Source organism: Puma concolor, chromosome A3, assembly GCF_028749965.1.
Source record: "Puma concolor isolate L17-30 chromosome A3, mPumCon1.1.hap2, whole genome shotgun sequence".
Lineage (NCBI taxonomy): Eukaryota > Metazoa > Chordata > Mammalia > Carnivora > Felidae > Puma > Puma concolor.
Window position 1 is genome coordinate 111,985,740 of NC_141669.1, and position 13,459 is coordinate 111,999,198.

The following is a 13,459-nucleotide window of genomic DNA, read 5'->3' on the forward strand; positions in this document are numbered from 1 at the left end:
AACAGAGGGTTGCTGGAGGGGTTGTGGGGGGAGATGGGCTAAATGAGTAAGGGGGCATTAAGGAATCTACTTCTGAAATCACTGTTGCACTATATACTAACTAACTTGGATGGAAATTAAAAAACAAATAAATATTAAAAATTTTTTTTGAATGTTTATTTTTGAAGGAGAGAGAGACTGAGCACGAGCAGGGGAGAAGCAGCGAGAAAGGGAGACACAGAATCCAAAGCGGGCTTCAGGCTCTGAGCTGTCAGCACAGAGCCCGGTGCAGGGCTTGAACTCACAAACTGAGAGATCATGACCTGAGCCATAGTTGGACGCTTAACCGATTGAGCCACCCAGGCGCCCCACATGTGTATAGCTTTTGTATGAAACCAAAAGCATGAACTTTGTATCTGCAGTGAACCCGGCGATAAGCCAAAGAAACAATGCAAGTCAAAGTTATTGTTACTACTAGCTGGGGCTATGGCCCTGAACCCAGACACAGAAATATAATGGTTTGGACCCTGTGATGGGAGACTACAGGCCTGAGGGCCAAATCTGGCCTGCCACCTGTTTTTGTAAAGCGTGTGAACTAAGAGTGATTTTTTCCATTTTAAATGGTTGAAAGAATCAAAAGAAGAAAAGTATGTGTGTCTGTAAAGTTTTATTGTAACACAGCCATATATTTGTTACGTTGTCGATAGCTGCTTTCATCCTATAATGGTTGAGTTGAGTAATTGCAGCAGGGACCACGTGGCCCACAAACCATAAAATACTAGCTGGAAAAGGTTGTCAGTCCCTGTTCTAGACTGAACCTTAAGAACACTTTACCAAAGGCCAAGTGAATTCATGACCCCCTTGTCCTCGTTTGTGGAAATTGACAGGCCGATGGTGGCTAGGACTGGCATGTTAGCAGTGGAACAGATGACAACAGTCAGATTCAAGGCATTTTGTAAGTGAGGTCCCCAGGATTTGCTGACTGATTGATTATGAGGTGGGAGAGAAATAGAGGAATCAAGGATGCTCCCAAGTTTGTCATTTTGCTTTTTGTTTTTTAACTCGAGAAACTCCTGAGATCGGGAACACTGGTAAGAAGTGGGTTTGGGAAGAAAAGGGAATACAACAATCAAGAATCCAATTTTCACTGTGTTAAATTTAGGATACCTATTAGACATCCAGATCAAGCAGGCGGTGGATGTAAAAGGCAAAGAGTTAAATGAAGAACCCAGGGTCAGAGGAATAAATTTGAGATTCCTGAGCATTTACGTAATATTCAAAGGTCATAGGACAGGATGGGATTGGTTGATTGACTCATTCATTCATTCATTCATTCATTCATTCAAATATGTTTTGAGCCCTTGTTTTGTGCTAAGCAGTGTGCTAGGCATTGCAGTAACAAAAAATACACAAAGGAAAATCTGTACCCTCAGAATTTCCATTCTAATGGGGAGGAAAAATAACAAATATATAGTATATTAGGGATCATTGTTAAGGAGAAAGGTAAAGCAGGGATGGGTGGGAAGGCTGCAGTTTTCAACAGGATGGCTAGGGAAGTCCTCAGTGGGAAAATGTTATTTGAGCTTAAGTCTTCAAGGAAGTGAAGTTGTGCACATACCTGGAAGACTAGCATTCCAGGCAGAGGCGACAGCAAACGCAAGCATGCTAAGGTAGGAGCGCGTCAAGCAAGTTAACAGAAAAGCAAGGGCGGTGGCTTCAGGAGAGCCGAGGGAGAGTGGTGGGAGATGAGGACCAAGACAGAATGGGCCGGGACACGGGGTGGAGGACAGAAAGGAAAGTGTGGAGGAGCATCTCAGGAACGGACTGAAACTAGGAAGGTGACCAAACATCTCCGCGAAGTTCAGTTTGACGTTAGCCCCGCCCCAAGCCCCGGAGGGCTCCTTGCTCACAGCTCCGCCTTTTGGCCGGAACTCGTGAGCCCGCGCAGGGACCGGAAGTAGCTTCCGCCCGACCCCATTTTATACGAGGCCGCTCTTCCGGTAGCGGCGGCGGGAAGCGGACTACTGGCGGGCGTCTAGGCCTCTGCCGAGGGGAATCCGGCGGGAATCGGAGCCATCAGAACCGCCACCATGGTGAGGAGGCGCAGGCGGGAGGCGCGGGAACTTCCGAGTCTGTTGTGGAGTGGGGGCCGCGACTGATCGGGAGGAGGTCACGGGTTGGGGGTTCATGGCGGTGAAGGCCCGGGCCGCGGCCGCCCGCCCGGTCCGGGCAGGGGAGACCCGGACCTTGGCCATTCGGTAGGGTGGGGGAGGGGAAGGCTGGAACTGAGGAACGGAGGCCTGAGTCGCTCGGTGGTGGCGAGGATAGCACTCCGGCCCTCCACGCCGCTGTAGCCACAGTGCTTGGGTTCCTGCAGGCACGAAGTAAACTTTTGCAGAATAAATGCATGTCTGGGGTTTCGGAGCAGGCATTAGAGCCGCGGGAGGACTGGGGAAGACCCGGTGAGAGACTCAGACGTGTGAAACGGGGTCTGAGGAGGAGTTGCGGAAAGAGGTGGGGAAGACGTGTGGCCGAATCTAGAGAGAGTGCTTGGGTCCGGTAGATAGGAGGGACTGGGAGGGTGAACGGCAATGTTTTGGGGGAAGAATTCAGCTCGTTTGTTCAGCGTGTCTGTGTTTTAAGTATGCCTGACTTTTCAGGCCCTGGAGCTACATAATGAAATGCTTCCTTCCTTCACCCAGTTCACTTTCTCGGTGGGGACACAGATTATCTAATCCAGAGTGATAGGTAGTTAGGCATTACGTAAAAGTAACAGCGAGGGAGGGGCGGGGTAAGAAGGCCGTCTGGAGTAGAGGATTCCTGAGCAGAGCCCTTAGACGTTGTTAGAAGCGTCTTCCCAGCGAAAATGGAAGGGAATATTCTAGTTTGGAAGGACTACAAGAGCAAAGCAGGAAGGGTAGCACTATTGAAAGTTTCTGAAGGAGGAAGAGAGGAAGAAGTCGGGAGGAATTTTACGTTACATACAATCCTGTGGATGATGAGGTATACCAGTCAAGGATTTAGCCAGCAAAATGACACAAACTTAGTTGTGTTCAGAAAGATCACTGTGTTCTGTAGCTGTTACACTTGGGGGGAACTGAAAGCAGGGAATTGTTTGTGGGATTGGTTGGAAGAGTGGGCACTGGATTCAGTCTGTCTAGGTTCCAACCCGGCTTCCTGGCTGTGAGACAGGACAAGCTACTTATCCTCTCCTGGCTTCAGTGGCTGTTGTCTGTAAAACAGGAATAACAGTTCTGATTTCTCGAATTAAATGAGATGTGTAGTGCTTGTCACAGTGCCTGGTACACAGTGAGCACCAAGGAAGCGTTAAGCTATTACAAGGTAGACCATAGAGGTTCAGATCTGTGTGGCTAGAAGCTGTGCAGTTACAAGCCGGTTAAAATAGTCGTTTGAGGGAGAGTAAACCACATAACCAGGGTCTCCAGGGTGTCAGTCAAGGTTCTGATCCATACATTTGTGGGCTCAAAACCCTGTTCTGGTCCAAGCTCACAGAGATGAACAGCAAGCACGGTGCCTGCCACAAAGAAGGCACTTGGATGAGTTAGGACTGGCCCACACCAATCAGGCTGACAGGAGACTGATCTGCAAACGAAATGCCAGGTTGTTTATTTCTAGAGAGAGAGAGAGAGAGAGAGAGAGAACTGCCAAAGACATCTGACAACTTGCACTGCAAGATCTATTTTGTCTCTTAGCAAAGCTACATTGGAATCCGGGCTACAAAGTAAAAAAGGTTGTTGGATTAATAAAGAAGTGAAAGCAAGTTCTTTATTCTTAAAGACCATTATGTGTTCGAACTGATTAGCGCCCTGACCACCAGAAGGTCTCCCTCTTAAAGGTAGTCTTGGAGGCACGCCCATGTTTTTGCTTTAGAGATTCCATGCCTCTTGCCTCCAATCCCATCATCTCCTTTCTGATGACGGATTTCTCATGGATTGGATTTGAGTGCCAATCATTCCAGCACCTCTTTTACTTGGTCTTTAATTTATTTATTTGTTTATTTAAAAAAACATTTTTTTTGATGTTTATTTTTGAGACTGAGACACCCCGAGTATGAGCAGGCAAGGGGCAGAGAGAGGGAGACCCAGAATCTGAATCAGGCCCCAGGCTCTGAGCCGTCAGCACAGAGCCCGATGCGGGGCTCGAACTCACAGACTGCAGAACATGACTTGAGCCGAAGTCAGATGCTTAACTGACAGAGCCACCCAGGTGTCCCTTTACTCTGTCTTTTAAACGGGCTGTGGGTGTTCCACGGCACTGGAGTCACACACCTAATAATCTGCACAGTGGCAGATGGCTAATTTGGTGGAGGGGAGTGCTGGATTCATTTGGAGGTACTTTTCACCCTCACCCCTGATACTGACACAGCATAGACATAGGCAATTGTAATATGCCTGTTCCTAAAAAAAGAGATGATTTTAGGGGCGTCTGGGTGGTTCAGTCAGTTAGATGTCCGACTTCGGCTCAGGTCATGATCTCGTGATCCGTGGGTTCGAACCCCGCATCGGGCTCTGTGCTGACAGCTCAGAGCCTGGAGCCTCCTTCCGATTCTGTCTCTCTCTCTGTCTGTCTCTCAAAAAGAATAAATCATAAACATTCAAAAAAATTGAATGAAAATAAAGATTTTTTTTTTTTTGGGGGGGGGGAAAGATTATTCTAAGGGAAGGGAGTAACCGGGAAGTGGGCAGAAGTTAGGGCTGAGCACAGGGTGATGCGGGGGAATTCCCAGGGGAGGGCTGTGGCTGGAAGACAGAGCTAAGACTCGACGGAGCAAGATAGCCTGGTGGAAAAGAAAGTCACAGCTGAAGGTTTTAGGAAGCGCCGGGGATATACAGGTCCAAGAGAGCTGGCCTCTCATCCTGTTGCTTTCTCCTTGCAGACTGTGGGCAAGAGCAGCAAGATGCTGCAGCACATCGACTACAGGATGAGGTGCATCCTGCAAGACGGCCGCATCTTCATTGGCACCTTCAAGGCTTTTGACAAGCACATGAACTTGATCCTCTGTGACTGTGATGAGTTCAGGAAGATCAAGTGAGAAGTGGGCCGCACGGGGGGGTGGGATGTGAGTTGCGAGGGAAGTGGAGCGGGTGGGTGGGCCAAGCGACAGGTGGTCGATGTAGCTGTAGCTGGTTCCTTGGTCTGCTCTCCTGCGTTAGAGGGCAGATTTAAATGGGGACGTTGGACTCCAAGAAATCTTCCTTAGCCCAGCAAGCCTCGCTCTCTAGTTCTAGCGGAGTACACGTTGTAAGGAGGGCTGCTAGGCTTTTTGTTTCTCTGACTGTGTGTGCCCCTGGGTACTGGGGTAAAGGGCTCTCATGTTCTCCCCACAGGTGTGTGAGGGGGGAGAGCTTGATTTTCTGGCCTCATTGCCTATTTGTAAAGCTGTAGCCTAAAGGGCTCTCCCAATGCAGCCTGGTCTGAAACTGCTTTAAGAAGCCTCTGACCCTCTTCAGGGTAAGTGCTCAGCTTCCCGTGTGGGTTTGGGGCCAGTGATTTTTGTTGGCGTTTATAGACACAATCAGATCTTTTCTACTTTTCTACAATTCCATATGCAATTGGATAGCTCCCTTGTCTCACGACTCACAGATCTGGAGCTTCTGGCCTCTTAAAAGACGTGGGCTAGCTTGTCGTGCATATTACATTCGAGGCATCTTGAGGCCCAAAGAGGTTATGTGACTTCCATGATCAGTCAGCTCTCTTCTGCCCCATGCGGTGGTCCATATTAGGTTGTCGGTGGCTGTGATTTCCTTTTGATTCCCCTTGGGGCTGTTGTTTTCTTTTTGTGGCAAGAGGTCAGAAGTACAGGATACAGTGTAATAAGGATGGCCAAGTGCCAGGGACACAGTAGAGAGGGGCCAGCAGATCAGTGTAGAACTATTCCAAATGGTCTCTTCTGTCTTTTATTTATTTATTTTTTTAAATTAAAAAAAAAAAAAAATTTTTTTTTTTTTTACATTTACTTATTTTTGATAGAGACAGAGCACAAGTGGGGGAGGGGCAGAGAGAGAAGGAGACACAGAATCCGAAGCAGGCTCCAGGCTCTGAGCTGTCAGCACAGAGCCCAACACGGGGCTCGAACTCACAAATCGTGAGATCATGACCTGAGCCGAAGTCGGACGCTTAACTGACTGAGCCACCCAGGCGCCCCTAAATCTTTTTTTTTGAATGTTTATTTTTGAGAGAGAGCGAGACAGAGCATGAGCGGGGGAGGGGCAGAGAGGGAGGGAGACACAGAATCCGAAGCAGGCTCCAGGCCCCGAGCTGTCAGCACAGAGGCCAACGCGGGGCTCGAACTCACAGACCGTGAGACCATGACCTGAGCTGAAGTTGGACACTCAACCGACTGAGCCACCCAGGCGCTCCATCTTTTATTTTTTTTTAATGAAATTATTCTGATAATTAAAAAATGTCTATTAGACGATACATTTTAAAAATACATAAAAGTATATGAGGAAAAATTTAAATACCCAGAAAGGTTTGTTTCTTTTTTTTTTTTTAATGAAAGAACAATACATGTTTTTAGTATGAAAAAAAAAAAAGAAAGAAAGAGAAAATAAAGATAGGCCCAAAAGAAAAGGAAGAACTATCTACCCCCAGAAAACTCTTAATTTAATATAAAAAATATCATTAAAAGGAAACCTTTACTTTTTTTTTTTTAATTAAAAAAATTTTTTTCAGTTTATTTATTTTTGACAGAGAGAGTGACGGGGGGAGGGCCAGAGAGAGGGGGAGAGAGAGAATCCCACGCAGGCTCTGCACTGTCAGCACGGAGCCCTGTGTGCGGCTTGACCTCATAAACCGTGACGTCATGACTTGAGCTAAAACCAAGAGTCGGGCACTTAACCGACTGAGCCACCCCGGCGCCCCAGAAACCTTTTAAGCTTTTAAAAATCCAGGCATTTTGTCTTTCCTTTATTCTTAGGGTATTGGTTTTGGCTTTTTCTTCCCTTCCCCTGTCTTGTTACGGTTATTTTATTTCCCAGTTTACATTTACAGCTGACCCTCGAACAACCCAGGAGTTGGGGTGCAGACTCCACACCATTGAAAATCCATGTGTAACTCTTGACTTCTCCCAAACTGAACTACTAGTCTACTGTTGGCCAGGAAGCCTTACCAACAAGATAAACGTTTGATTAGCATGTAATTAGTGTGTTCTGTTGTGTATATACTGTATTCCTACAGTAAAGTAAAAGAAACGTTTTTAAAAATCATAAGGAAGAGAAAATACATTTATAGCACTGTATCAGAAAAAAATCCGCATCTAAGTGGCCCCGCACGGTTTAGACCCAGGTTGTTCAAGGGTCAGCGGTATATTTTGTTCATCCTTTTCTGGTTGTTGCGTTGGAACTTTCTGTTTTTGTGCTTTGAGGATAGAGGTGTAACTTCTATGAAGTTATTTTTCCTTTCTTCTACTTCTGAGGTGACCTGAGGGATGGAGTTAATAGTTCTGCGGGGTTGACTTGATGGCGGAAGGAGGCTTGCGCTCAAGAAGGCTGACTGGGATTCGGTCGACTGGAGTTGTTCAGGCTGCCTCTTCACACAGACGAGGCCTTAAGCTGAAGGGAGGGAATAGGGTAATGGCAAAGAAGAGTGGACTGAGGAAAGACCTTCACCATGGTTACAGAGTAACATTTGAGCCAGGGCTGGGCTCTCTTAACTCTTGTCCTATCTCTTGGCCAGTGTGTCCTCTTGGCGTGGGAGACAGCCACCTAAGGGGTTATGAGTCAGCCTGTGAGGACTGTGCAGAGGAGTTGCTTTAGAGCAAGTTTTTGTACCATTTGTCGAGAGATACAGTGTAAAAATCTTGGAGGCCCCTAGGCAGGTGAACGGGAGCTTTACCCCCTTTCTGATGCTTACTTTTTTTGTTTCTTTCCCTAAACCCATCCCCAGGCCAAAGAACTCAAAGCAAGCAGAAAGAGAAGAGAAGCGAGTCCTCGGTCTGGTGCTGCTTCGCGGGGAGAACCTAGTCTCCATGACTGTAGAGGGACCTCCTCCCAAAGACGTAAGTCAGCGCAGAGCAGAGCTCGCCAGTGCAAGGCCAGGAAGCCTTGGAGAAGGGAGCCCCTGCTGTGAGCCAGGCTCTGCCTTAGCTTCTCTGCATTTCATTGCATAATTCACAGGCATCCTCAGATTTTTGTCCTCCTTTTATAGACAATAGAATCTCCAAGAGGTTACCCTCTAAGTAGGAAGTAGCGATGGGGAACTAGAATCTGAGGGTTTCCAACTTTAAAGCCCTCTCTTCTTCCTCAGTTGATGTACAGAGTGAGTTAGGAGAAAAGGCACTTAAGGCCATCTGGTCAGTTCTTAATGTGATGGCATCTAGCTGGACAGTAAAAAGTCCTAACTCCAAACAGCAGAATGTATATATTTTGTACAGCTGGAGAAAACTAGTTAACATTTATGAAACATCTGCTGTGCGAAGCACTTCAGTATTTTAGCCACTTCTTGTAAGCCGTTTTTTTGAGATAAATCATTCCCACTTAAGATAAAACAAACTGGGGGTTAGTAACTTGCCCAAGGTGTCTCAGCCATTAAGTGGTGAGGCTGGCATTTGATCCCAGGCAATCTTGGTTCTGTAAACACCAGCCTGCACTTAGAAATAGACTAGACTTTAGAGCATCTAACCAAGTTTTCTTGTTTTCGTTTTAAGACATTGTCATCAAAGAAGTAATTTTTCTTATTTTTGTCCATGTACATGTTTTTTTTTTAACACATAATATGTGTGTAATACTGTGTTCTGCTTTTTCCCTTAACATTGTAAGCATTCTTCTGATTGCTGTATTTTTTTCTTTTTCTTTTAAGTTTGTTTATTTTGAGAGAGAGAATGGGGGAGGGACACAGAGAGAGGGAGAGAGAGAATCCCAGGCAGGCTCCACACTCAGCACAGAGCTTGAACTGTGAGTTCATGACCTAAGCTGAACTCGAGTTGGACTCTTAACCGACTGAGCCACCCAGGCTCCCCTGCTGTATGCTTTTTAAAAGGCATGTTGATGACTTAAAAATATTCCCTTAAGTGAGGACAGAGTAGTTATCCTAGTCATCTCCCTCTCTCTTTTTTAATGTGTATTTAATTTATATTGGGAGGGAGAGAGTGGATCCCCCAGGGGTCGAACTCCCCAACTTTGAGATCATGACCTGAGCGGAAATCCAGAGTCGATGCTTAACCAACTGAGCCACCCAGGTGCCCCCTAGTCATTTCTGTCTTTTTTGGACTCATACATTGAATCCAAAGGGAATAGGGAGCCTTTCCAATTACAAATGCCTGTAAGGGGTTTATCACATTTTTTGGTTGAAGCATACGTCTGTATTCGTAACTCCTGGTGTCTGTTTCCAGTAGACGTTGCTACTCACTCTAAATTTTCATGACTGCAACTGGTTTTGTTATAACCCCATCATTTACAGGTGAGGAAACAGCCCCAGAACTGTGGGATTACTTGCCCACTGTCACCTGCTAGGTGAGAATCAGAGCTGGGACTGGACTTCATTTCTCTTTGATGCCAGGTCAAGTGCTCTTGACTACTATACCCCCTTTTTTTTTTTTAATATTTGTAATTCTAATTTTATTATATTTTAGGGTGTGCCAGCAGGCAGGGGAGAGGGACAGAGAGAGGGAGAGGGAGAATCTCAAGCAGGCTCCACACTCCCCATGGAGCCCAACACAGGGCTTGATCCCATGACCCCGGGATCATGACCTGAGCCAAAATCAAGAGTCACGCGCTCAACCAACTGAGCCACCCAGGAGCTCCTGTGGTATATACCCTTCTGAATGGAGCCCTGGCCCTTTGTTGGTTTAATTTTCATAGGAATGCACGTAGGTTGAGTTGTGGTGTGTTTTCTCTAGACTTACTCTTAAGTTTTTCTAGCCTGCGCAGGGGTGACAGCTAGGCACATGATCTTGGATGGAAGAGGAATGTCATTAACACGTGGGTGGCTAGGTAGTATTTTTAAGCTGTTTGGTTTGATGTCCTGTGAATCTGAGGGCCTCTCTTGGCAGTGGTGTTCCAAAGTGCACGGATTCTCTAGGCCCTAAGCATTTTAGCATATTTCTTTATTTTTTAGACTGGCATTGCCCGAGTGCCACTTGCTGGAGCTGCCGGGGGCCCAGGGATTGGCAGGGCTGCCGGCAGAGGAATCCCAGCTGGTGTTCCGATGCCGCAGGCTCCTGCAGGACTTGCCGGGCCAGTCCGAGGGGTTGGTGGGCCGTCGCAACAGGTAAGGGGTTGGGGAAGGGCACCAACTTCTCGTGGTTAAAATGAAGGATGGAGAGGGGCCCCACAGTTCGGGAAGAGTCCAGAAGGACCGACCTGTGACTCTCAGGCCGTCAGTATGTCATTGTCCTTCGTATGTAGTCCCAGACTCCCGTGAGAAGGGAAACCGAACGTTGTAAATTAACGTTGATGCTACTGAAGTAAAGAGATGCATGAAAGGTATTTTGGCCAACCACATCGGGGCAAAATGTTTCCACAACAGCATGTGAGGGAATGCTCTCTGACAACCGGTTATCCGTCATACTTGAAAATGCAGTTGCCTTCCCTGATTTGGAGTGGGCCTCCTCAACTCCGGTCTAGAAGGTGGGAATTGAGCATTCAGGCTTGATCTTCTCTGGCAGGTGGTTTCAGATAGCCTGATGCCGATGCCGGGAGTTGCAGCGTGGGGGATCGATTGGGTGTCGGCTCCGTCTTAACCACGTTGGGGGCAGGAGAGTGGGATGCTGCATTGCCCTCTGCTGTTCTGCCTGACCCCGATCTCGTGTCCTCTTAGGTGATGACCCCGCAAGGAAGAGGCACTGTGGCTGCTGCTGCCGCCGCCGCCACAGCCAGTATTGCAGGGGCCCCAACCCAGTATCCACCCGGCCGTGGGGGTCCTCCCCCACCTATGGGCCGAGGGGCACCCCCTCCAGGTGAGAAGCCTGTAAGGAGACCCCTGCTAATTGATGGAAGGTGCCTGCGCTGGATTCGTGATGAGACATAACGTTGACTGAAACTGGTGATGAGTTTGTGTAATTAAGCAGGATTACTCTGAGATCCAGCCTTGACTGACTGACCACGGAACTAGCTGGACAGGAGCCATGGGGAGCCCCACCTCTTTGGCTCAAGGCCCAGAGACTGGGAGGGTACAATGGTCCGTCCTCAGAACTTGGTGGACAGCTTTGTTACGTTCCCTGCTACCTTTTCAAGACAGACACTTGAGCTGTGTTCTTGGGGCTTTTCTCTCGTAGGCATGATGGGCCCACCACCTGGCATGAGGCCTCCTATGGGTCCCCCGATGGGGATCCCCCCTGGACGGGGAACTCCGATGGGCATGCCCCCTCCGGGGATGCGGCCCCCTCCCCCGGGGATGCGAGGTAAGTGCCAATAGCAGTGATTTGGACTTCCTTAGAGAGCATGTTGGGATGGGGAATGGAAGGAAGGTTGAATTTTGACCATACCCTCTGGGCTTTCAGGCCTTAAGCCTAAATATATGCACTCTTAGAGGGCAACTTTGTCCAGAAAGGGAAGAGGGGAAAAGTAGTTCTGAAATTGGCCTTCCCTCCCTCTTAGAGCAGTTAGGGCAGTCCTACACCCGGGTACTTCTCAGTGTCCACGGTGGTGTTCTCAGGGCACTGTGCGATCATGCATTCTGAGAGTCCCCCACAAAGGTCATGGGATTGTCCTGTGTCCTTTGGCTTGACAATGTCTGGTAATGAAGAGGTTGCCGTACTACTTATTATGTATATCTCTCAAACTCCAGTTTGAGAAATGCTGACAGACTCGTCCTCTCACTTTATAGATAAGGAAATGGGCCCCGAGAGCTTAGTGTCCTGGCTCCTAGATTGGTGTTCTTTGCAGCAAGCCATGGTGGTCTCGAAGATAACCCACAGCCACACTGGTTGACCCCTGTGTCTCTAGTTCAGGTTTTTTGTTGATGGGTTTTATAAGCCTAGGAACCCAGTCTGTCCCAGAGAAGTCCCTAGTTAGCATATATGTCGTATGTGTCCCTCTGATCACCGGGTAACTGCAGGGTGTGGGAGGCTGGGGTGGGGCTGGGGATTTGAGTTGCAGATCAGGCACTGACTAAACTTCTTACTCTTACTTCAGGCCTTCTTTGACCCTTGGCCACAGAGTTACGGAAGTAGCTCCACAGAGGCGTGGGCCCGATTACCACAGACCTGTTTGTTTGTTATGCCGTTGTTCTCGGAGTCTCACGGGATTGTCTGGTTTCCCTTTCAGGGCCCCCTCCCCCGGGAATGCGCCCACCAAGGCCCTAGACTCATCTTGGCCCTCCTCAGCTCCCTGCCTGTTTCCCGTAAGGCTGTACATAGTCCTTTTACTTCCTTGTGGCCTGTGAAACTAGTTTATAATAAACTCTTAAGAATATTATAAACGTGTCTGGTGTGTCTGTTCAATTTTAGAAAGCCTTTGTTGGGTAGTTAATAGAGTCAGGAAAGGTTGCCTTGGGAAAGCTAGCCCTAATCTCTGCTGCTTCCCTTATGAAATATTTTACAGCGCATTTGCAGAGAAGCACAAACCTCTCTCCTACTGAGAGAATTAGCAACATTGAACTGTGAGACAATTTCCACGTATCAGACTGGCAAAATTAGTTTGTTGAAGTAAACACTCATACACCCTTGGCGACAGTTGTGAGTTGGCAGATCCTTTTTGGAAGGCACTCCTTGATAGCCTCTTGTGCATTACTTGAGATTATATTCATTTTTATATGATAAGTTAGGAGGCAAGTAGTAAAAATGAAAAACAATCCCACTGGAAGAGGAACAGATTTGGTATAACTCTCCCACCGTCACACGTGCATATAGCCTAAGTCGTGGGACTCCGTGATTTCTTCCCCCTAGGGTCCATGTTCAGTTGATGGTCACTGAGCAGTACTGTAGTGCTTAGTACATCAAGCTTTGAGGTTACAGAAATAGGAAGTGGACGCTACTCTTAGGTTACTGTCTGGGGGAAGACGATTCTAGATGCAAAGGAGCCCTTGAAGAAAAAAGGTGATGCACTACTGGGGTGTTAAGAATTTCTCCAGGAACGTGAGGGAATTTCTCCAGGAACGTATTCCACAAACCATGGAATACCCCACATTAATAGAAGAAAAAAGTACCTAATCGTTACATCAATAGATGGGGAAAAAACATTTGACAAAATTCTGACACGCGTGATAGACACTCCACAAATTAGGAATAGAAAGGAACTTTGTAAACATAGACGGGTTTATTTGAAAAACCTACAGCCAACAGAATAGGAGTGAAAACTCTCCCTTTAGTGGAAGGAAGCAGTAAGCGTGCCCGCTTTTAACACTGCTGTTCAACATTGTCCTGGAGGTTACAGCCACAGCAATTAGGTAAGGATATAGAATGAAAGGTCCACTTGGAAGACTTGATATTGTTAAAATGGCAATACACTCCAAAGTGGTCCACAGATTCAAGTGCTGTATCTGTCAAAATTCCAATCGCTTCTTTCTGTTTGTTTCTTTC

The 13,459-nt window shown here is 47.4% G+C and overlaps 1 protein-coding gene across 2 annotated transcripts; it reads left to right on the forward strand.

The window, feature by feature from the left end:
- Positions 1–1,915: 1,915 nt before the first annotated feature.
- Positions 1,916–12,360, forward strand: SNRPB (small nuclear ribonucleoprotein polypeptides B and B1). 2 transcript variants are annotated; one of them, XM_025931999.2, is made up of 7 exons: positions 1,916–2,072; positions 4,877–5,028; positions 7,888–7,999; positions 10,057–10,209; positions 10,759–10,897; positions 11,216–11,341; positions 12,075–12,360. In XM_025931999.2, exons 1-7 carry the CDS (start codon positions 2,070–2,072, stop codon positions 12,083–12,085), a joined length of 696 nt encoding a protein of 231 aa, XP_025787784.1. In that variant the 5' UTR covers positions 1,916–2,069; the 3' UTR covers positions 12,086–12,360. The 2 variants fall into 2 exon arrangements, with proteins under 2 accessions (XP_025787784.1, XP_025787783.1); XM_025931998.2 differs by having other exon boundaries at positions 12,207–12,360.
- Positions 12,361–13,459: the final 1,099 nt, after the last annotated feature.

Bases quoted from the DNA above. Each gene is read 5' to 3' on its own strand.
- SNRPB (XM_025931998.2), top strand. The intron at 10,210-10,758 runs GTAAGGGGTTGG...GTGTCCTCTTAG, and splicing joins TTGGTGGGCCGTCGCAACAG to GTGATGACCCCGCAAGGAAG. The intron at 10,898-11,215 runs GTGAGAAGCCTG...TTTCTCTCGTAG, and splicing joins CCGAGGGGCACCCCCTCCAG to GCATGATGGGCCCACCACCT.